The sequence below is a fragment of the Phacochoerus africanus genome, chromosome 8, assembly GCF_016906955.1.
Source record: "Phacochoerus africanus isolate WHEZ1 chromosome 8, ROS_Pafr_v1, whole genome shotgun sequence".
Taxonomy (NCBI): Eukaryota; Metazoa; Chordata; class Mammalia; order Artiodactyla; family Suidae; genus Phacochoerus; species Phacochoerus africanus.
This window is the reverse complement of record NC_062551.1, coordinates 835,292-857,310: the sequence shown is the minus strand read 5'-3', so window position 1 is coordinate 857,310 and position 22,019 is coordinate 835,292. Positions and strand designations below refer to the sequence as shown.

Below are 22,019 nucleotides of genomic sequence, written 5' to 3'. Positions count from 1 at the left end.
TGTGGTTACGGCCGGCACCCCAGGTTTCGGGCGGGCACCGGCTTCCCCTTTCCTCCCGGGTCTCGGCTCAGCGCCTGCAGCGTTCTGCGAGGGGACCGGCGCGCGCACGGGGCGGATTGGCGGGGAGGCGGGGCGCATTCCGGGCGCGTGTGCACACAGGGCACGGCCCGGGCCTTCCCCCAGGAGCGCGCCGAGTGCCTGGGGAACCGAGCAAGGAGGGGTTCAGAGCAGGAGAGCGGTGCGGAAGCCTGAGGGGAGGGCCCGAGGCGGGGAGCAGTTCGAAGGACCAGTGGCCTGGGCAGGGGCGAGGGAGAAGTGGAAGCCCTTCCCAGACCTGCTGGACTCTTGGGAGAGCGGGGGAGGGGGGGGATGCTTGGCCCGGCCCACTCCAGCCCCCACCATACCAGAGGGAACAACTGCCTCCAAAGCGCATCTCACTAAAAAGAAAACAAACCAGAGCTAAAATGCCTGTTCCTATATTCTAGAACTGCTTTTTCAAAATTTCCCAAGTCTTAAAAACAGCAGAGTTGGCCTGACAACCTGCAGAATGGAAATGGTCCACAGGCTTTCAGGGTGGGGTGGCTGGAGTCTCCACAGACCTGCCCAGGCTTATCTTCAAGCTTTGCCACCCTGGGCTCAAGGGGAGGAGGGCAGGCAGGGCAGCTGTGAGGCACAGACAGGCCCAGTGTGCTGGCGTCAGGGGTGAGGTGCTGGCGTCAGGGGTGAGGTGCTGGCGTCAGCTGTCCCCACCGGCCTCGGGAAGCCTTGGCTGCTGAGGATCCAGGTCAGGGAGGATCTTGGTCTGCTCCCCCTTCTATGTTCACAAACCCCCATCATGGGGAGTGGGGCCAGGGCACCCCCCCTGCGTAATGGCAAGGGGTGACACAGGACTGACTGGCACAGCTACCCTCCTTGACACCACGGACTGCTGGGGCAGCCAGAGCAAGTCACATGCTCTGGGCCCTGGATCGGGCCGGCCAGGAAGGCAGGTGGAGCAGAGGGGGAGCCTGTGAGACAGGCAGCATCTGGTTCAGGGGCTGATGGGAGCCAGAGGTGGCAGAATCAGGCAGCCTGAATCCGGCAGGCTGAGAGGGAGTGACTCTAGGGCCCGGGCTCGGGCAGGCATGGCCTTGCAGGTCCCGCTGCTGGCTGCAGGTGGCGCAGATTGGCACTGGGCAGGGCAGAGGGCAGCTGGGGCTCTTCCAGCCCTGGAGCCCGGAGACCAGAGCCCCTGGCAGCTGCAGGTCTGGGGAGATCCCGGACGTGGCTTCAGCCCAGCAGGTGCTAGTGGGGCCAGGAGCATTTTTCCGGGACAGATTCCGGGGGCGTGAGGCACTTCCCCAGCTTTTCACAGCCCGGGGGCGCCCAGTTCTGGGGAATGGAAATTCAGAAAGAGAACATGCAGTTAATTCAAGCCCTTCTGGACTCAGCAGTTCCCATTCCTGCCCCACCCCCACAGCTGCGGGGTGCAAGCCAGCCGGCGCCGCCCGGAAGCAACCCATCGCCTGAGGCCGGCGCAGCAGCCAGCAGCCCGCTGCTGAACAGGAGGGGTGAGCAAGCTGCGCACAGCCTCGGCCTCCACGGCCGCTGTAGCAGAGAAGGAGCCGGCTGCTGAGGCGCTGGCCCAGACTTCCCAAGGAAAACTCTGCAGGCTGGGCCCGGATGCCCAGGGAGAGACGGCTTGTTGCGGGGGGGGGGCTCCCCAGCATCTTCCCGGGCACACCTGCTTTGTGTGGCGATGTTTTCCCCGCAACAAAAGGGAACTCTCATGCCCCCGGGAGGGAGCCCTCGTGGTGTCGCCTCGTCCCCCCCACCCAGGTGTCCCCGTCCACAGTCATCCATAGAGCGGTCCCCGGCCAGGCCCTCAGAGGCTCCTGTGTTACAGAATCGGAGCTTCGGAGCCGGCGAGAGCCATGGGCCACGCCCTCTCCTGCCCTGGATGGTGCCAGGTGGCCCTGGGGTCATGCAAGCCACCCTGCAGGGCCGGGTGTAGATGAGGAAGCAGAGCAGAGGGGGGCAGCGAGGGCGCAGGAAGCGCGCTCGCTCCGGCCCAGCCTGCGGGGCTGGCGTCACGGAGGGGGTGTGCTGCAGCCCTGGGAGCAGAGGACACCACCGGAGCCCTCGCCGGCTGCTCCGGACGAGCGAGCGGGGCTAAGCAGGACCCAAGCGGGGCAGGGGACCGGAGAGGCTTTGCGGCGCACACGCCCACTCGGGGCGGAGTCCGTGCGCCTCTCCAGGGGCAGCGCTCGCTTCCGAGCGAGCCTGAGCCCAACCTACCGACTGCGGTCTTCCGCCCACTTGGGGAGGGGGCACCGCTTTCCCGGCTCGGGGGCGGCCGGGCTGCGGCAGTTCCCACCTTGCCCAGGAGGTGGCGGCAGCGCCCCTCCCATCACTAAAACCCCTCCGGTCTGTGAGCCACCAAGCGGCTCCGCGGGAGATGGCGGTCTGGGGTGGGGACAACATTGCTTCCCAGGGGACAGGTCTGGCTCCGAGGGGCAGAGATCTCTCAGGCTCTTGGCACCTCAGGGACCTCCTGCTCCACGACGGCGAATTCAGGCAGCAATGCCTGCCTGGTGTCCTTCCGAGGGAAGTGGGAGGCCCTGCTGGCCCCCGCCCTGGATGGGGACAACAGCCACCAGGCCACCCTCAGCCATCCACACTCCGCTCCTCCTCACCCCCGTCCTAACATCAACCTCTGTTCAGTGCCCCCACCACACGCACCCACCCTGCACTGCCCGTCCCTTCCTGCTTCGAGGCAGCAGGTTCCAAGTGGCCTGGCTGTGCCAGGCCTGCAGCTTCAAGGGTGCTCACAGCGCCAGGCGGGTCTGCGGGGGACAGGGCGGGGCCGGAAGGCTGGAAGCAGGGCTAAGCCACTGGCTTTGCTCTGCGGGTTTGGGGGCTGCTGAAGCTTCCAATGCGGGGGACAGGGGGCCACACAGACAGCCCCGTTGCAGGACGGACCTGTGGGCAGGCCCCCCATGGGGTGTGATGCGGTCAAGGCAGGGACCTGTGTTCCTGACCTGGGAGGTGGCCAACCCGTTGGCCACACACCCGGCCATCCACCCAGCGCGCCCACACCCCACAGTCCCACAAGGATTTGGCTTGTCCCACACTTGCAGAGGGCCCAGCGCCCTGGTGCTCCTCCTGTGAGACCAGGAGGGACATGAGGCCCCCGGGCTTTTGGAATCAGCTCTGCACGGCGCTGGGTCCTGCCAGGCCACCCAGGACCCCTGAACCTGTGGGGCAGGCTGTGCTTCTGGGAAGCACTCGGGGGCCAGACTCACTGCAGTTCCAGATGGCTTTTTTTTGGGGGGGTCTTCTTAGGGCTGCTCCCGGGCCATGTGGGAGTTCTCAGGCTAAGGGTCGAATCAGAGCCGTGGCCACCAGCCTATGCCACAGCCACAGCAATGCGGAATCCAAGCCACATATGCGACCTACGCCAAAGCTTGTGGCAACACTAGATCCTTCACCCACTGAGCGAGGCCAGGGAACCACCCACGCCCTCACGGAAACTCCCCAGGGGCTTCTTGTCGAAGGTGCAGGTGATGCTCTGGGGCCGCGTCCCAGGCATAAGCCGCTTACCATGACTGCCGGGTTGCACACGTTGAGCTGGGGCTGCCCGGGAACCAAGGACTCCTGGTGCTGCTGGACGACCGGGGTGATCTTGCGAAGGGCATCCAGGTACTCGGTGCTGGCAAAGCTGTGGGACAGGGGCACGAGGTCACCAGGGTGGAGGGAGGGACAGGGAGGCTGGGTGGGGGAGCCTGGGGACCAGCTCCGTTCTGTGGTCCAGCATCCAGCAGCTCTGGGGAGAGCGGCTGTGGCTGGGCCCCACCTTGTCCCACATGGCTCTGGCAGGAGCCGTGTGCCCCAGGAACCCCCAGCAATTGAGGGTTTAGGCAGAGCCACGTGACCAGGACAGCAAACATGACCCTTCAGCCTGCTGTTCATCGGGAACCGCCAAGGGCACTGCCAAGCGCTGCAGCGCCCTGAGCCACTCAGGGTTCCTTTTCATCCCCGTAGCCCAGGTTCATTGCTCTCTGAGTGGCTGCCCCAATCACCATGTCTGGTATGCCCGAGCCCTGGACTTGCACCCATGTGTGTCCCAGTTGGGGCACCAGCCGCGTCCCATCTCTCCAGAGTCCGGTGCAGCAGCACACACTTTGGGAAGTAGGGGTGTGACAGGAGCTGGGGAGGCTTTGTGTCCATGCCAGGCCCTCTTTTTTTTTTTTGGTCTTTTTTTGCCATTTCTTGGGCCGCTCCCGCAGCATATGGAGGTTCCCAGGCTAGGGGTCGAATTGGAACTGCAGCCACCGGCCTATACCAGAGCCACAGCAATGCGGGATCTGAGCCGCGTCTGCAGCCTACACCACAGCTCACGGCAACCCTGGATCCTTAACCCACTGAGCAAGGCCAGGGATCGAACCTGCAACCTCATGGTTCCTAGTCGGATTTGTTAACCACTGTGCCACAACGGGAACTCCCAGGCCCTCTTTTAGGGGCGGTGACCCTGAACAGTCACGGGGTCTCATGGGGAGTGCAGGCCCAGTGACCGAGGATTTCGGGAGGTGCCGAGGTGGGGCAGAGGTGCCAGCTGCGGGCAGGGCTTGCACCGTGTCAGGAAGCAGTGTCAGCACCGCCTCCCATCAGGGCGGGATGAGGGCACCTCTCCTCACAGTCCGCCCAGAGTGCACGCCCCGTCTGCAAGCCGGGCTAAAGGCGCTGGGGGCTGCAGGTGGCCCCCACCGGGGCCTGGCTGGAAAAAAGTCAGGAGCAGCGCACAGGTGCTGCTGGGACATGTGGCTGAGAGACTCCTGGGCGTGTAAAACTGCGCTGAGCTGAGCTGGAGTCTGGGGAGGAGGGACAGCGCCCCGAGGGAATTTGGACATCCGGGTTGTCCCAGGAGAGCAGGGCCTCAGGCTGCTTCCAGGATGCCTCTGTCTAGCTTTTGGCCCCCAGCCCCAGGGGACCTCCTGTGACTTGGGATACCTGGAGATACTCCCAGCTCCCGCCTGCACGAGTGCCCCGGGGGCCCCGACTCAGGGAGGCCCTGAAACGGCAGGGATCCGTCCTCGTTCCTGAGGCCAGAGTCTGAAATCCGGGCGTCAGAGGCTCCAAGGGAGGGTCCCTTCAGCAGGCGTCCTTGCCGTGGCAGCAGCTGTCCACCTCTGCCTGTGGGCACACGGTCTGTGCCCGAGCTACCAGGATGCCAGTCGTGCGTTCAGGGCCAGCCTGCTCTAAGCTTAGCTCTCCCCTGACCCCACCGCACTACACCTGCAAACCCGCTTCCAACAAGGCCGCACTGTGAGGTCCTGGAAGACTGGGGGCAGCGTCTTCCCTCTTCCCCGGTCGCAGGCCTCGGAGCCGGATGAAGCTCCAGGGAGGGGGCTGTCACCGAGGAGGCCCCCGGGTGGCAGGCACGAGGCCTGCAGTGGGCCGGGGTGGGCGCCCCTGGGGCGGGGGGGGGAGCAGGCCCCACGCTCCACGTCCCGTCCTGTGTCCTCTCCCGCGTCCGGCGCAGCCGCGTGGCCGGGCCTGGCTCGAGGCCTCCCTGCCCCGGCTCACCTGAGCGGGAACCTCTCCCCCGGGTCTTGTCCCAGGTGGAAGATGAGCGGCAGCTTCGTGTGCTCTTCCTGCGAGTGGGTGGTGACACCCGAGACGTTCTGCCCGGGGCAGAAATCGACCCCCTGAAAGAGACGCCAGGAGGATGCTGAGCGGCCGCGACAAGCGGCAGGTGCTGGCCTGAGCGACGGGGCCTCCCCCTCCCGGCCAGGGCTGCTGAGCGACCTGCCCCGTGGACTGTCCCCTGCGGTCTCGGCACTGTTTTGGTGGGGGACGGAGTCGCTTTAGGACTCACTCAGGGACGTGCCCCCTGCTTGTCCTGCAGACACGAGCGTGGCCTGCCTGCGAGCAGCCGCCCTCACACTGCGAGGCGGGACGGACAGCCGTCCACGGGGCAGCTACGTTCTGCCTGTCACTCAAGCAGGGAGGGGAGGAGCCCGTGAACTTCCACTTGTCTGCCCTGAGCAGCCGACTCCCAGTCCGGCTGCAGTGGGCCAAGGACGGACACCTGGGTGGGTCCCAAGGGGGTGACTGACCTACGGGGAGCGGGCCAGCCAGAGAACAAAAACGGCTTTAACGGGGGAGAAACAGCCCCGTTTGGCGTAAAAAAGCTGGGCGGTTAATGGAGAAGAATCCAAGGCTGGACAGAAGACCGATTATAACCCGGATGCGAAGCAAATGAGCTTCTTTTTTTTTTTTTTTTGCTATTTCTTGGGCCGCTCCCGCGGCATATGGACGTTCCCAGGCTAGGGGTCCAATCGGAGCTGTGGCCGCCAGCCTACGTCAGAGCCACAGCAACGCAGGATCCGAGCCGCGTCTGCAACCTACACCACAGCTCACGGCAACGCCGGATCGTTAACCCACTGAGCAAGGGCAGGGACCGAACCCGCAACCTCATGGTTCCTAGTCGGATTCGTTAACCACTGCGCCACGACGGGAACTCCGCAAATGAGCTTCTCAATGGAGGCCCCGCTCTCCTCTCACGGCTGCTGGCGGGAGGAGGAAGGCCGTGCCCTCGAGCTGGCGCCTGTGGCTTTAGTCCGGAAACGCGGGAATTGCGTGGTCACGTGGACCCCGCTCCTGCCCCGCCCTGGGCCTCAGACGCCCCACGAGGGGAGGCCACGGGCAGGCGGGCCCATGGACGCTGGGGGGGGGATGTGAGGGAGGGTGGGAGACACCCAGATGAGGGGTGAGCGGGAAGCTAACGGGGTCTCCTGGGGTGAGCCCTGCACCTGGGACCCCAGACCTGTGCCCTGGGACGTGGCCTGCGGAGAAGCCTCTCCTTCCCACGTTAATGGTCTGGAAGAGGCACACGGAGCCTCCCTGGGGCTCAGCAGCTGTCAGTGGCTCCGAGGTCCCTTCTGACCTCACGCGCCCCCTCAGCCTTCCTGCTCCCTGGAGGGGAAGGGCCATCGGCGCCGCGAGCGGGCCTCCCCTCGGCACTTGCACGGAACTGCAAGGGTGCCAACCCCGGGGGCTGTGCTGGGCCAGCCGCCCTCCCAGGGAGGGACCTGGGTGCCCGCAGCTTGCAGAAGGGAGCCTCGTGGGCTTCACCCCGAGGAGGCCAGAGTCCGTGCCAACCAAAGCAGCGCGGGAGCTCCCAGAAGCCACCCTCACGGAACTGAAGCCGCGTGTCTGAGCCCTGTGCCGAGAGGGCCTCTCCTGACACTTCCCGACCCCCACGTGCGCCCCCACGTGCGCCACTTCCCCACCCGCCCAGGTCCCAGACCCGGGTCCCTCCACGTGCAGTGCGCACCCCAGCTGTGCACAGAGGCCGGCACGGAGGGGTCTCCCGACCGACGACGGCTCCCCCGTCCGATTCCGGGGCGTCAGCGGGCTTTCCTCGTGTCCTCGGACCTGGGCGCGCGGAGGGGTCGGGCGGAGACCCAGGAGGGAGCCACGCGCGCCTCGCGCCCGAGGGCAGCCGAACCCTCTCAGGACCAGGCGGGCCCCCACCCTTAAGACCTGGGTGGACGCGGCGACAGCCTCCCAGCGGGTCGCCGAGTTGCCTGGGGGGCTGGGGAAGGCATCTGGACGGGCCAGGCCGGGTGGGTGCTGTCCTTGCAGCCACACTGCGCGCCCCCCGCCCCCCACTCCTTAACACGTGAGCCACGGCACAGAGGCCTCTGGTCCCTGCGGCCACTGTGTCTCCTGAAGGACATGACGAAGAGCCCATGCAGCCCAAGCTCCCTTACCTGTCTGAACTCCTCCCAGGAATTGGTCCAAGTCCAAAAATGGGCCTTGTACCGGCCGAGGGTGGCGGCCATCAGCGTGTTGCCGCGGTAATAGAATATCGGCCTGTCGGGGCACAGGCAGGGTCAGGGGGCGAGTGGAGCGCCCGCCTGCCAGCAAGCTCGGGGCTGACGGTCCGCAGAAGGGACAGCGCGACACCGCACTGCAGAAACGCAGAGGTCCCCAGGCTGGGGGCTCCCACGGCCCCTTCACCCTTGGCACAGGGGGGGCCGGCAGGGGGCCTGCGGGGACTGTGACAGCTGGCAGCCCCACCCCGCCCCGGTGGCGACAAACTCTCACACCAGGTTTCGAGACAGAAAAAAAGAGAGCGAGCTGTGCGCTCCTGGCCCCACCATTCAGGCTTTCGCGTTCGCGCCCCTTCCCGGCGGCCTGGAAACTCGTTTCGTTTGAGCAGGACAATAGCTGGTCCTGAGCCACAGGAACTGGCCCTGGACAGGTGCCCGGCTCCTGAGGCTCGGACGCTCCCTGCCCCGCCTGCGGCCAAGGCAGGGGAGGCGGACATCACGGGAAGCAAGGCCTTTCTGCCCCACGACGCGGTCTGTGCCCAAGTCCCCTGGCCTCGCCTCCTTCTGGGCCCGGCTGGAACCCACCTCTCCGTCAAGCGGCCCTGCAGCATGGCTGGGAGGAGGTCCAGGCCGTCAATGGCTCTGTCGCTGGGGGGCTCCAGGCCTGCGAGGGACAGGCTGGTGGTGAAGAGATCCATGACACTGCCCAGCTGGTGGCTCACCTGTAAAGGGCGTCCCAGTCACGTCCACACGCGCCGCAGAGGCAGCCCTGGCTGAGGACGCCTGTGCACACGTGTCCCCTCCCCCCTGCCCCCCCCCAGCAGCCTCACCGGGGCTGCTCCCCTTGAGCTCAGGGCCCCCAGAGGGGGTCGCGCCCTGTCAGGAAGAGTGGCCGTGGGGAGATCCGGGGCTGAGTCTAACCCCAGAGCAGCGGAGGCTCCACCGGATCCTGACTCCCAGGTCCTCGCTTCTGCCGGGGCCGCGCGTGGACCCACGGAGGGGAGAGGTGGCACAGCGCCCCCTGCCCCCGCCACCCCGACCAGGGAGATGCTGGCAGGCTCCGCCTGGCCAGGCCCACCCTCTCTAGGCCGACGGTGAACTTCCCCAGTCAGGTGGGAGCGGACGAGGATGAAAGCCGGGGCCCGAGCAGCACGCAGGGCACCGGGAGGAGGGGCCAGACCAAACCCAGCGGCCCAGTCCATGGAGCCGGCAGGGGGAGGCCCGGAGGGGCCACTGGGGGGCTACCGGCTGGCCTCCGCGGATTCACGCCTGCACGTCTGGGGCAGGCGACCCGAGGGACCCCAACTTAGCGCTTCCCACGCCCAGGGACCCTCCCCAAGGAGACGCTCCGTGGGTGACCGAGCCCACCGTCACCCCTGGTTCTGCCACCTAGTCGGGGGGCACGAGGCTGGTGTTCCATTCAAAAGTTCCGTGGAGGCTTCGCGGGGGGAGGGACAGGCAGCAGTGCTCCTGCTGGCGGAGGGAGCGAAGGACGCACGGGACGAGCAACGCGCATGTTGCCAGACGACCCCCCATCCCTGCGCGGGGTCTGAACCAAGGCCCTGGGTTAGGAAGGTGACAACTGGGCTCCAGGCCCGGGGTGGGCAGAGTGAGGGGCTCGGGAGCCGGAAAGGCCAGCCAGCGGGCCACCGGGACCAGCCGGGGTCACCAGCCCCACGGTCCACGCCTGTGTGCAGCAGCTGTCTCCGGGGTGGTGGTGAAGCAGTGTCCGGGGAGACGCACTTTGGAAAAGAGGTTCTGTGGCCAAACCAGCCTTACTGCCCAGCTCTGTGCCCCTGCCAGGGCCCATGGCACCCATGGGCATACCGTGATGGGGCCTGCAGGGAACAAGCCTGAGCAGCTCAGCCCAGCTCTGAACTGCCACGTGGCTGACCCCAGGGGCCTCTGCCACTGACGGAGCCCTCATACCCACAGGACGGCCCCTGTCCACCTCCCAGGGCATGTGGAGGAGAGCGTGGAGCTGGGCCTCATGTGGCCTGAGCATGGCAAGCACATGCAGGGAGCAGGCCAGCGACAGGACCGAGCTGCCACACCCCAGGGCCACCACACCTGGCATAGGTGGCCTGACTCACCTGGCCAGCAGGGATGTGCCCGGGCCACCAGGCGATGGCAGGCTCTCTCATGCCGCCTTCGAATGTCGTCTGCTTCCCGCACAGAAAGGGCCCGTTGCTGCCACCTGGCGAGGGGCAGCCACCCGTCAGGCCATCTGCCCAAGTCCCCAGGGCCACACATGCCCTGCCAGGCACTGGCCCTCGGGACACGTCTGTCCTCCTGGCTCCTCGCCCTGCCCCGCAGAGATGACCATACTGAAACTCTGAGGCACTGAGACTGGCACGGGGTCAATGGGGCTCAGGCCTCAGGTTCAAGGTCAGAAGGCCTGGAGATGGCTCTGACCGGGTGACTGTCCTAGAGCTGTGGTCACGAGGTCATGCCCCCGTGGGGAGCAACCTGGCACAAACGGGGCATGCACACACGTTAGTGTAAGACACAGAAACTTCCTCACGGCCGTGACAGTCCTGCCTGCGCCTGGCAGGTGCCAGCTCCTTGCGCACACCGTGCACAGCGTCTCCTGCGTGCCCGGCCTGGGGGGCCTCGTGAAAGGCACCAGCTCCTAGGCCTGCGTTTCCAACACGGCCACTCTGAGCCATGCCAGGGGCAGAGGACAGGCTGCCGTGTGGTCCCGGCTCACAGGGGAGCCCCGTGAGCAGGACAAGAGGGGGCTTGGGCTCTGCCAGCCTAAGCTACCCGAGACTCCGCAACCTCGGGACCCTGAGGTCAGTGACCCCTGGCACCCAGAAACCCACGTGCCAGTCAGCACAGGGCCGGTGAGGGGCACAGGCCAGAGGTTGACGAGAGCCCGCTTCTTTCCTGCTTCCCTCTCCAGCGGGGGCCGGGCGCCCAGAGCTTCTCCTACCGCTAAACCGCCAGCCTGCCCGCTGCAGCCCCCTCTCCGCTTGAGCCTGCTGTGCCCTGCCTGTCCTGGAGACACCTAAGCCCTTTTGCCCCCGGGATCCCCCCAGGCCCACCCCCACGGGGTCTCTTGCTGCCTGGGACCTTCCTTCCAGAGGTGTCACAGTGACTCAGGGCCCTGCTGGGGCCCCGGCCTCTTTAAGAGGAACGGGATGGCGAACACAGGTCACTTCTGGGCTGAGAGGCCCCGGGGGGCGCAGGGCACCGAGGAGGCCTGCAGGCCGGCAGCGGTGCACACGGCAGGGACGGGGGCCAGAGCAGCCCCCACACTGCTCCAGCAGCTCCGAGCCCCCCCATGGCCAGCACTTCGGGGCTGAGGCTCAGCGCCTTCCCTCCCGACACGGCAGCCCACGTGAGTGTGTTTCTGGGGGGGGGGGGGTGACACCGAGCCCAGCCTGGCTGCTGGAGGGTCACAACTCCTTCGTGAAGAGAGGCCCCCAAACACAGAAAAAGGTGCAGTTGACCCGGACACGTGACGACAGACGCCGTGTCACACCTGAGATCAGAACGAAGACGCGGCCGGGGAACCTGGCTCCAGGACCAGCCGGGGACGGAGCCAGGACAGGATGAGGGCTGTGACTCGGCCTCCAGCCGCGGATCCAAGCTCTCCCTCCCAGCCCGGCTCCAGCGAGGGGCCTGGGGCGGGCGTCTGCAGGTGCCTCTCCCTCCGGAGGGGAGGGTGCTCCCCGGAGCCTGGGTGCTGGGCTCCCATGGGACCAGGCCCAGGCCGGCCCCGCCAGGGGCGCCCCTCTATGCTCGGCCAGGAGGTGGGGGGCGAGGGGCCCCGAGCGGAGCCTCATCTGCTCGAGCACCTGCCTTGTTTGGGCGCAGAAACGAGGGCGGCTCCGTTGTCAGATGTGAAGAAGACGAAGGTGTTTCCCGCGATCTTCAGGTCCCGGAGGAGGCCCAGGATCCGCCCGACACTGTCGTCGATCTCGCGGACGGCGTCCCCATACCTGCGGGAGAACCAGCACGGGCGGCAGGGGCCGGGGGTGTCCGCGACCGGACAGCGGCTGGACCCTAACTGCAGGGAGCACGGCCGGCCCCCCAACCCCCCGACCCCCCGACCCAGGAGTCCAGATCTCTGCGGCCAGGGACTCACCGCCCTCGCTGGCTGGTGCCCAAGAAAGCCCGGGAGGCGTACACAGGGGCGTGGGTGGCGTCGATGGCCCAGTAGAGAAAGAAGGGGCGGCGGGCGGCCTGCTGCCTCTTAATGAAATCCAGGGCTTCCTGAGGAGAAGGACCCGCCGTCGTCCTCCGCCCGAGGCGCCCTCCCCGCCCGGAGCCAGCCCAGCCCCGGCCGCCGTCCGAGGAGGAGGCCCCGTCACCTGCAAGTAAATCTGAGTGAGGTTCGACTCTCCCGTCTTCAGGTTAATTGGAAATTCTTCGTAAAACCTGAAAACAGTTCAGACACCGGCCTCAGGGAAGGAAAGCCCCTCTCCCTGACTTCGGGAGCAAAGCCACAGGCCTTGTTTATAGAAGAGAAAAAAATGCTCAGGTCAGGACCCAAACCAGGCACCTGGAAGCTCCTGCCCACATCCCGTCAAGGTCACTGAGGCTGGCGCCCGGCGACCCCGCTGTCTGGGAGAAGCATGGGAGCCCTGTGTCACACAGGAGGGCCCGCGCGCGAGAGAGGGACGGGTCTGTGGTCTCCAGGGCCAGGCCGGGGGCGCTGAGCATGTGACCTACAGCCCAGCAGCACGTGTGATGAGCTCCCCCCAAAACCAAACCAGCAACGAAAGAAGACTCAGGAAAGACCCAGCTGCCTGCAGCTGCCCACGGGCCAGACCAGGTCGGTCCCACAGCTGATGGCCCCTCAGACAGCACTGAGTTCGGGCGGGGGGGATCCCGTCCAAGGTACAGTCCCCTCACCACCTGGGGCAGGGCCTGCCAGGGCAGCCGGGACGACCCCCCGGGCATGGCTCTCAGATGCCTGAGGGCAGCAAGCGGCAGTGGCGGGGCGGGGCCAGCCCAGCGAGTGGGCGGAGAGCTGTCACCTGCCGACCATCTCCCAGTCCCGGTACACGGGGATGTTGGGCCTGGCCTTGTTGTCGTAAGGTCCGAAGTGACAGTTGGGGGACCCAAACCACTCGTCAAATCCGTGCTTCAGTGGGTGGAACTGGGGCCTGTGGCCCAGATGCCTAGAAACAGGAACCAAGACACGTCAGGGACCCCGCGCGGGCGCCTCATGCTCCCAGCGGCGGCAACCGCCACCTTCAGAGAACGCAGCCAGCCCCGCGTGTGCGGCCCGGGTGCCGCGGGCCCCGCCCCTCCCTGCACAGTCTTTAAACTCCAGTCGACGGTCACACACTGGGACACGGCCAGGTCCCCAGGACATGACCTGTCAGCAGCACGGAGCAGTGGTCCCCGAGAGGCACTGAGAAGGCGCCTGCCCTTGCGAAGGCCGTGCAGGAGCACAGCGGCAGCGAGGGGGAGACAACCGGGGCTGGAAAATCAGGGAAGGCTCCCTGTAGGAAGTGGGCTTGCTTGTCTCCAACGGCTCCAATGCTCAGGAAAGGGAAGAAGACACGTGACCTTTATACCAACATCCAGGGCTGCACATTCGGGTGCCCCCAAGGAGAGAAGCCGCTTAATGCCCTCAACCAAAGACCCGCGCGACGCTGTGTGTCCCAATGAGATCTTTTATGATCGTGGTCATGGGGTCCTGGTGACTCCACAGCTCACGGCCACCCTCCACCTGCTGCCGGACAGAGCCCTGCGTGTGCCGACGTGTCACCCGTGATGGCGCGTGTGCAGTAACACGGCCCCTTCGGTGGTGCCGCCACAGCCAATGCCCCGCCTTGTAACGGGAAGCCCCACGGGCCCTGCCGCAGGTAAGGGACGCTCTGGGCAGTTAAGTGGACCCGGGATGCACGGAGCCCACGTTCCACCCGAGGGGTCGGTTTACTGAGGAGCCCGTGCGGACGCGCCCGGCCTGGCGGGGTGGGCTCACCACTTGCCCACGATCTTGCTGGCGTAGCCGGCGCCCTTCAGCAGCTCCGGCAGCAGGTGCTCTGGGTCCGGGATGCCGCCCACGATCTCCTGTGGCGTGTAGGCTGCGGGGCCACACAGCACGTGACCGCCAGGCTCCAGGGGCAGAGCCCTGGTCAGGGCGGCGGCGCTGGGGCACTTTCTGGCTCTTCCGGCCTCTCCTTGCCTTCGGCACGGCTGCCGGGGCAGTCGGAGGCGGGGGGGGGCTGCACGTCAGGTCTCGGGAACACGTGCTCTGACAGGATGCGCTTCCTTCAAGGGCCCTGCAACCCCACCTGGTCATGGGCGCTGACCTCGCCGCGGCCACCCCAGGTCTCAGGGTGGACAGCTGCCCCCACACGGGCAGCGGGCCCCGGAGGGGGGGTGTGCCCGATGCGAAGGCCATGTCGCCCCACCCCCAGGACAGGGAGCAGCTGGGATGGAGGCCGGCCTCCCCTCGTGGCCCCCCCTACATGCCTAAAACACTTGCTGTGGGGTTTTCTGGTTTGGGGGTATTTTTGGCCTCGCCCAAGGCTCATGGAAGTTCCCGGGCCAGGGAATGAACCCATGCTGTGGCCGTGACAAATCCAAGTCCTTAACCACTAGGCTGCCAGGGAGCTCCAAAACCACATGGTTTTTGATGGAAGCTGTGTGGCCTGTTTTTTTTTGTTTTTGTTTTTCCTTTTTGCTATTTCTTGGGCCACTCCCGTGGCATACGGAGGTTCCCAGGCTACGGGTCCAATCGGAGCTGTAGCCCCCGGCCTACGCCAGAGCCACAGCAACGCGGGATCTGAGCCGCGTCTGCAACCTACACCACAGCTCACGGCAACGCCGGATCGTTAACCCACTGAGCAAAGGCAGGGACCGAACCCGCAACCTCATGGTTCCTAGTCGGATTCGTTAACCACTGCACCACGACGGGAACTCCTGTGTGGCCTGTTTTAAGGTGAGTTATAACTAGACAGCGCCTGCGCCCCGGCGTGACAAGTGCACTCGCGAGCAGCCAAGTCACCCCGAGGACAGGTGACCAACGTCCCGCCTGTCAGTCCCGGGTGCAGCCTACCGTTCCTGGCGTGCCCGTTGGTGGTGTAGAAGCCGGTGCGGATGGGCAGACGTCCGGTGAGCAGAGCCGCCCTGGCTGCAGGGAGGTGACACAACGGAAACCATGAGTCACGCGTCAGGCCCGAGGCTGGCCCTGAGCAGCTTCCGAGTCCTGCCCTCAGGCCCCCCATGCGCTGCTCCCTCGGGGTTACCTCTCCTCCAGCTCAGAGATGCTCCCCGGGGCGGGAGGGGGACACGCGGCCCCGCCTCGCGTGGCCCCCTGCACACGGCGGACACTTTCCCGGCCACACGCCTCCCTGAACCAGCCACCGTGCTCGGCTCGATGCCAAAGCGGCCACTTTTTTTTTTTCTTTTTGGGCCGCACTCACGGCATACAGAGGTTCCCAGGCTAGGAGTCGAATCGGAGCTGTAGCCGCCGGCCTCCACCCCCGCTCACGGCAACGCCAGATCCTTAACCCGCTGAGCAAGACCAGGGGTTAACCTCACGGCTCCTAGTGGATTCGTTTCCGCTGCACCACAACAGGAACTCCCAAAGCTGACACTTTCGCCTCAGGCTCTGAGCCCTTGGTGCCAGTGGTGCCCCCGCCCGCCCTCCATGTCTCCAGCCGCACTCACATGGGGAGCACAGGGGGTTGGCTGCATAGAAGCTGGGGAACAGCATCCCTTCCGTGGCCATCCGGTCCAAATTCGGGGTCTCTCTGGAAGGCTCTCCGTACACCCCCAGGTCGCCCCACCCCATCTGCAGGGAAGAGCATGCAGAGGTGGGGTGACCCTTTCCCTCCTGGGGGAAGGGATCAGAACACAGCGAAGCCGCAGCGCCCCGAGGGCGTGGTCCGTGTGCAGTCTGTGTGCCATCAGCCGCCCGCCTCCTCCTGCCCGACCCTGCTCGGTGAGCTCACGGGGTGCTGGCACCAGGACAGCCAGCTCTGGCTTCCACACACAGAGGGGCCATCCTACTCTGTCACATGAATTCAGATTTCAAACCACTGGTGAGGCCCCATGAAGCTAAGCCAGCGAGGCCACGAGAGCCCAGAGAACTGGGCCACCCGGCCCCAGAGAGAGCGTGCACAGCGCAGCAGCAGGACGCACAGCCCAGAGGACTCGGCCCCGGCATCGTCACTGACCAGCAGGAACTGGGATGCGGTCCATCCATCTGGTTCTGGTCACAACAGCCCCACCCCGCATGTACTGTGTGCTCAGAACCTGTCACCTCACCTGGAGATGTAGACGTAATTCGCTAAGACGAGGGCGCACGGGGTGGCCCTAAACCAGCAATGGGGGGACACAGAGACGAGGTGGCCACGCAGGAGGAGGCCAGGCCTTCAGGACGAGGGCAGAGGTGGAGGGAGGAGGCCAGGAGCCAGGAGCACAGGAGCCCTGGGGCAGGGGAGGTGGCTTGGCTCTGGCATGGCTGTGGCTGTGGCTGTGGCGTAGGCCAGCGGCTACAGCTCTGATTGCACCCCTAGCCTGGGAACCTCCATATGCCTTGGATGTGGCCCTAAAAAGACCAATAAAAAAAAAAAAAGAGTAAGAGGATGGATAAACAATAAGATCCTCCTGCATCACACAGGGGACTGGAGTCACCCTGTGATAAACCACAGCGGGAAGAACGGGAAACAGAACGGCCCCGAGTCACCCTGCTGTGCGCCAGGGACCGGCTGTGCTTCAAAAAGGAAAACACGTTACAAGGGTAAAGCTGTGTCACGTGCATTGTACCAAGACACAACTTGCCAGGTGGCGCGCTAGGTTAGCATGTGGGCAGGGATGGACAGACACAAGATGACGTAGGCAGAATCCAGGTAAGGTGACAGGTGCGCAATGGCCACAGCCTCTTGACTTTGCCGTGTATGTGAGAACTCTAAAGAAATACTTGAACAGCACAGGGGAACGCGGCCTGGCTCTGCCTGAGCTCCCTCTGCAGCCAATGGCGTGGGTGGGCGACGCTGCCTCTGGGCCCCTCCGGATGCTCCAGGCTCCCTCCAGGCTGGCTCTCTCCTCGCCGGGACAGGGGCTTCTTCCCGGGGCGATGAACAGCTCCCAAAGCTGACCCTGGTGACGGCTGCACCACATGGCGAAGGGGGCCGTGCCCACTGCCCGGGTGAACGGTCACGGAAAGGACACCTTCCCAGAGGGGGACAGCGCAGCCCCCGCCCTGCGAGGCTTGGCGGGCCCCGGCCACTCTCGTCCCTCTGGGGCCTCTGAACGCTCTCCTGACTTGTGGGCCTTGCTCAGCCGGCCGAGGGCGAGGCTCGGGCCGTGAGAGGGCACAGGTCTGGACCAAGATGAGCAGGTGGTGGACCGACCGGAGAACCCGGAGACGCGGGCGGCCTTGCGAGTCCCACACAGCCGGCCCGCTGTGGTCACGGGGGCCGGCAGCTCTGGGTCGTGCGCGGGGGCTGAGTGTGCGGGCCTTCCCACGACGGGCCCAGGTAGGTCTGCGGCAGCTCTCAATGTCCCCTGCGCTGGTCAGCGACTCCCATGGCGCGCCCTCCATCAGGTGCTGCGGCCTTGGAGGAGGAAGCGCCACGCGCCCCCAGTGCTGCGCCTCCTGTCTCCCAGCGTCCCGCCCACCCCAATGTGCGGGTCCGAGAGCCATCTCGGGGCCTGTGCCCTTGGACGCACACTCTGCTCTCAAAGACCCTTCCGGGAGCTCCCGTCGTAGCGCAGTGGTTAACGAATCCGACTAGGAACCATGAGGTTGCGGGTTCAATCCCTGGTCTTGCTCTGTGGGTTAAGGCTCCGGCGTTGCCGTGAGCTGTGGTGTAGGTCGCAGACACGGCTCGGATCCCGCGTTGCTGTGGCTCTGGCGTAGGCCGGCAGCTGCAGCTCCAATTGGACCCCTAGCCTGGGAACCTCCATGTGCAGCGGGTGCGAAAAGACCCTTCCGGCTGGGCTTCCTCTGGAGCTGGTTTCTTCTGAGGTTGCCGAGACAGCTTTTCTCTGACGACAAGAGCTGGAGTGAAAGCTGTCTGAGAGAGGCATGGCAGAGGGAAGGAAGGCAGGCGGGGCTCGGGGGGCTGCCTCCCTCTTGCTCGGGCCAGGAAGGAGCAGCAGAGAGAGGCAGAGAGGCTGGTCACGCGGGCAGCTTCCTCTGGGCACCACCCGAACCCAGCCTCCCAGGAGGAAGGCGGGGCTCAGCACAAATCCGACCACTTCCAGAAACCCTGTAGGCACAGGGAGCCCCTCTTACCAGGGGCTGCCAGGCTACTCCCCAAATTCAAGTTCCAGATGGCCGCCCCGGGCACACCTGCTTCCGGGTGAGCCTGAGGCGCCGTCCCTGGCCTGCTGGGTTAACTCTTTCCTGCTCAGATTCTACTTACTCGTCGGCTGGCTTTCTCAGCTGTAAAAACAGGGCTGCTAACATCCACCGTGCAGGGTTACAGGCCTCCGTGAGACCACCCTCCCCAGCACCGGGGGTCCCCCGCACAGTGTAAGGGGTGCTTCTGCCCTCCCAGGGGACCGTCCGCCACACAAGGCCAGCCGGAACCAAGGGCCTGCCGTCCTCCTGCCGTGGCCCCTCCTTTCCTGCGTGGGGACTTCAAGACTCTGGTGACAAAGGCACCAGGCCCTGGACGTATTCATGCCTGCAAGCACGGAAGGCCCTGGAGGTTCCCGATGGGGGCACTGCGACATGGGGCCACCGAGGGGATGCAGGAGCTGGCTTCTGCGACCCGGGGGTCCCCCTTAGTCCTGTTTTACAAGTAGGAAACTGAGGCGTGGCCCTGTGGGCTGGGGACGCCCAGGGAGGAAGCCCTGTCCCCACACCCCATCCCCGTCGGCCTTGGAGAACTGAGACGAGGCAGGGCCACTGAAGCTCCTCTGCGTCCTCTCAACTTGCATCCCGGGGCCTGCCCTGGGTCTGACCCTGGAGGGTGCGCCCTCCTGCCCCGCCTGACGACCAGGGCAGAGGCAGCGTGGGGACACAGAGCCGGTAGGGGGGTGGGGGGCTCTGGATTCCGAGGCCAGAAGCTGTGCGGTCAGGAGAGCCCTGGTTCCCACTGCTGCTAAAGCTGCTTTTTTTTTAAGGGCTGCACCTGCAGCACATGGAGGTTCCCAGGCTAGGAGTCTAATAGGAGCTACAGCTGCTGGCCTTTGCATAGCGACAGCAACACCAGATCCGAGCTGTGTCTGTGACCTACGCCACAGCTCACCGTAACACCGAACCTTAACCTACTGAGCAAGGCCAGGGATTGAACCCGCAACCTCACGGTTCCTAGTCAGATTCCTTCCCGCTGTGCCGTGACGGGAGCTGCTGAAGCTGCCCGGCGTGTGTTTTCTGTCATTCAGTGACCAGGACAGGGGTCTCCCCGACTTCTCAGGCCCTCAGCTGCTGAAGAACCTCAAAGCCACAAGGAGGAACCACACAGGAGAGGCCCTAGGCCTCCTGGCCCGCTGTGCCAGTTTCCCGGGGCCCCACCCTGCACACCCAGCCAGGGGCCCTGCGTCAGGCCCCTGAGTAAGACGCGGTCACGCTCTGCCGCTCAGGGCCTCCACCAGGCCAGGGAGCCGCCCGGCTGAGCCTGCAGCCCAGCAGCTGGGGAACAGGTGGCTATGGGCACACGTGGTACCTATTCAGCCCCAGAAATCCAGAACACGTCCCTGCAGCAGGCCTGCAGGGCCAAACCTTGCTGGTGAGCCTTCACCTTGGAGAATGGGCAGGGCAGGAACCCGGGCCTGGGAGCATCAGCTCCAAGGAGGCTGGAAGTGACACAGAGCCAGCATTCCCAAGACCCACAAACAGGGTCCCCATACCAGCCATGAGAACGGCTCCCAAGGCATGAGCTATGGAGCCCGCTCTGGAAGCTGTCACGTCTCAATGCACACGACTCGAGAGAAGCAGGTCAGCTCGGGGTCTCTCTGCAATCTTTCTGGGCTTATCTTTCCTTTTCACTTTCTAGGGCTGTGCCCTCGAGGCATACGGAGGTTCCCAGGCTAGGGGTTGAGCTGGAGCTACAGCTGCTGATCTACGCCACAGCCACAGTAACATGAGATCCGAGCCGCATCTGGGACCTACACCACAGCTCAGGGCAACACCAGATCCTTAACCCACTGAGCGAGGCCAGAGATCAAACCCGCAACCTCATGAATCCTAGTTGGATTTGTTTCCGCTGCGGCTGCATGGACCATGCACCATCTCTACACCTGCATAGGTGGGAACTCCTGTGTCTTTTTCTTGTACTGCATCTTAGGAACCCAATGTATCTCACACACGTAGCGTCTCGCAATTCCAACCAGCCAGGACCGCCTGGCAGCCACCTGAGGCTCACGGCCTCGGTCGGAGGCTCCCGTGAGATCTCTGCCGGCCTTCTGGGGAACTCTGGGCTATTTTCACTCAGAACAATTCTGGCACCAAGTACGGGGGTGGAGGCACCACACCAACCTCTTTTCCAGGCTCCAGGCCCCACGTGGGAGTCCAACAGCCTGGCTCCAATTGACACCTCTGACCCCAACCTGGCCTCTGACCTCACAGGTCAGGGCTCAGCCCCACAAGGACCCCCCCCCACCCCCAAATTCAGAAGCCCCAGGCCTCCTGCAAGTCGGGCTCCCACAACCTCCCCCAGCTGGATAATTTCCTAGAACAGCTCCCAGAACTCAGGCTGGCACTGTGTTTACCTCTTTCCTGTCTCAGCAGGTGCAAGAGACGACCTGGGTGGGGTTTGTGGGAAGAGCAACCCTGCCCTCTCCGGGCCGCAATGTGTCCGCCAGCCTGGAACCCCTTGAAGCCCAGGGCTGAGGGCTTTTGTGGAGGTTTTGTTACGCGGCCATGACTGGTCCAACTGCTGCCGTGAGTGATGGACTTCAGGCTCCAGCACCTCCCCCCTCCCCGCAAGAGGTCAAGGCTGTGCTGAAGGCTCCAACCCTCTAATCTCGCCCTGGACTTCCTGGCAACCTCATCTTGCAGCCAACCGGGGCCCCACAGACACTGTCACCACTCTGGACTCACAGGCTTAGGAGCAGTGTGCAGGACCTAAGCGCTGCCTCAGCCCTCAGGACAGCAAGGAGGGGAGACCCAAAGGCTGCAGTCCCCCCACAGCTCAGAGGGATGGGACCTCAGCCCAGCTCTGTCCTCGACCCCACTTTACCCCGACGCTCACGTGGACGAATTTCAGAACCTCCACTCCACTCCTAAGAAAGTGTCTGAAAAATACACTCTGGGATTTCCTGTCATGGTGTGGACGAAATGAACCTGACTAGGAACCATGAGGTTGCGGGTTCAATCCCTGGCCTCGCTCAGTGGGTTAAGGATCCAGTGTTGTTGTGAGCTGTGGTGTAGGTGTGGCAGCTGTAGCTCCAATTAGACCCCTAGCTTGGGACTCTCCATATGCTTCTAGTGTGGCCCTAGAAAGGAAAATTAAAAAAGAAAAGAAAAGAAAAAGAAAACCACTCTGACTTCCTGGGTAAGGAGCATGGGGACAAACTCACAAAGGGATGAGTGGACAGCTCAGGGCCGGCCCACCAGGGTGAGCAGCGTGACCTCGGGCCCAGGGCTACAAACACCCAACAGGGGACATTTCTTGGCTCTGTTCTTCCCCACCCCACAAAGGCCTGACCTTTGGTCACAATTCTCAGCAGGACCAGAGCAGCCAGACCAGGTAGTCTGGACAGGCCCTGGCAAGGCAGGTCCCCTACGCCAGAGGAAAGGGAGGCGACTTTCAGGGAAGGCAGGCTGGGGTCACGGTCAGCAAATGCCCACCTTCCCCACCCCAGACACCCCAGCAGTGGGAGGAGACAAGGGTGAGCAGGGGCGCTGGCCCTCAAGCGGCCAGCGGGTCTGGGCTGCCGTCTGTCCTTCCAGCGCGGGAGGGGCAGGGAAGGAGACAGGGCAGGAGGGTCTGCTCTTGGCCCGGCCTGGACACGACCACCTCACCTCAGCTTCGCCCACCGGCCAGGTGGCGGGTGGCAGGGCCCGGCGCTGCCGCCCCCGCCGCGCCCCCGCCCGAACGCAGCCGTCCCGGGAGCCCCGCCCGCGCCCGCACTCACGTCGTCCATGAGCAGGAGCAGGATGTTGGGGGGCTGCGGGGCGCCCGTGACCCCCAGCCCCGCGGCGCTCAGCACCAGGAGCAGGCGCCACCGAGTCGCCGCAGCAACCGCCGCCATGGCAACAGCGCCCAGCGCCGCAGAGCCCGGGAACCGCGGGCACCGGGCGAGCCAAGCGGGCGGTTCTTCCGGGCGGGC

At 65.2% G+C, this 22,019-nt stretch overlaps 1 protein-coding gene across 3 annotated transcripts; it reads right to left on the bottom strand.

Annotated features, from left to right (window-relative positions):
- Positions 1 to 460: 460 nt before the first annotated feature.
- Positions 461 to 22,017, bottom strand: GALNS (galactosamine (N-acetyl)-6-sulfatase). 3 transcript variants are annotated; one of them, XM_047788934.1, is made up of 15 exons: positions 21,825 to 22,017; positions 15,459 to 15,582; positions 14,845 to 14,919; positions 13,765 to 13,867; positions 12,809 to 12,952; positions 12,140 to 12,206; positions 11,914 to 12,041; positions 11,628 to 11,767; positions 9,914 to 10,017; positions 8,406 to 8,542; positions 7,758 to 7,860; positions 7,319 to 7,419; positions 5,566 to 5,687; positions 3,583 to 3,700; positions 461 to 1,371 (listed from the first exon to the last, which is right to left on the bottom strand). In XM_047788934.1, coding segments are annotated over exons 1-15 (1,584 nt in total). In that variant the 5' UTR covers positions 21,942 to 22,017; the 3' UTR covers positions 461 to 1,370. The 3 variants fall into 3 exon arrangements, with proteins under 3 accessions (XP_047644890.1, XP_047644891.1, XP_047644892.1); XM_047788935.1 differs by lacking the exon at positions 7,319 to 7,419; XM_047788936.1 differs by lacking the exons at positions 7,319 to 7,419; positions 7,758 to 7,860.
- Between the last annotated feature and the right edge of the window lie 2 nt (positions 22,018 to 22,019).

Excerpts from the sequence above, each read along its gene's own strand:
- GALNS (XM_047788934.1), bottom strand. The coding sequence starts at position 21,941 with ATGGCGGCGGTTGCTGCGGCGACTCGGTGGCGCCTGCTCCTGGTGCTG. Across the intron at positions 8,543-9,913 it reads GGCACATCCCTGCTGGCCAG|GTGAGCCACCAGCTGGGCAG; the intron begins GTGAGTCAGGCC and ends CGCCCTTTACAG. Across the intron at positions 3,701-5,565 it reads GGGGAGAGGTTCCCGCTCAG|CTTTGCCAGCACCGAGTACC; the intron begins GTGAGCCGGGGC and ends CCTGTCCCACAG.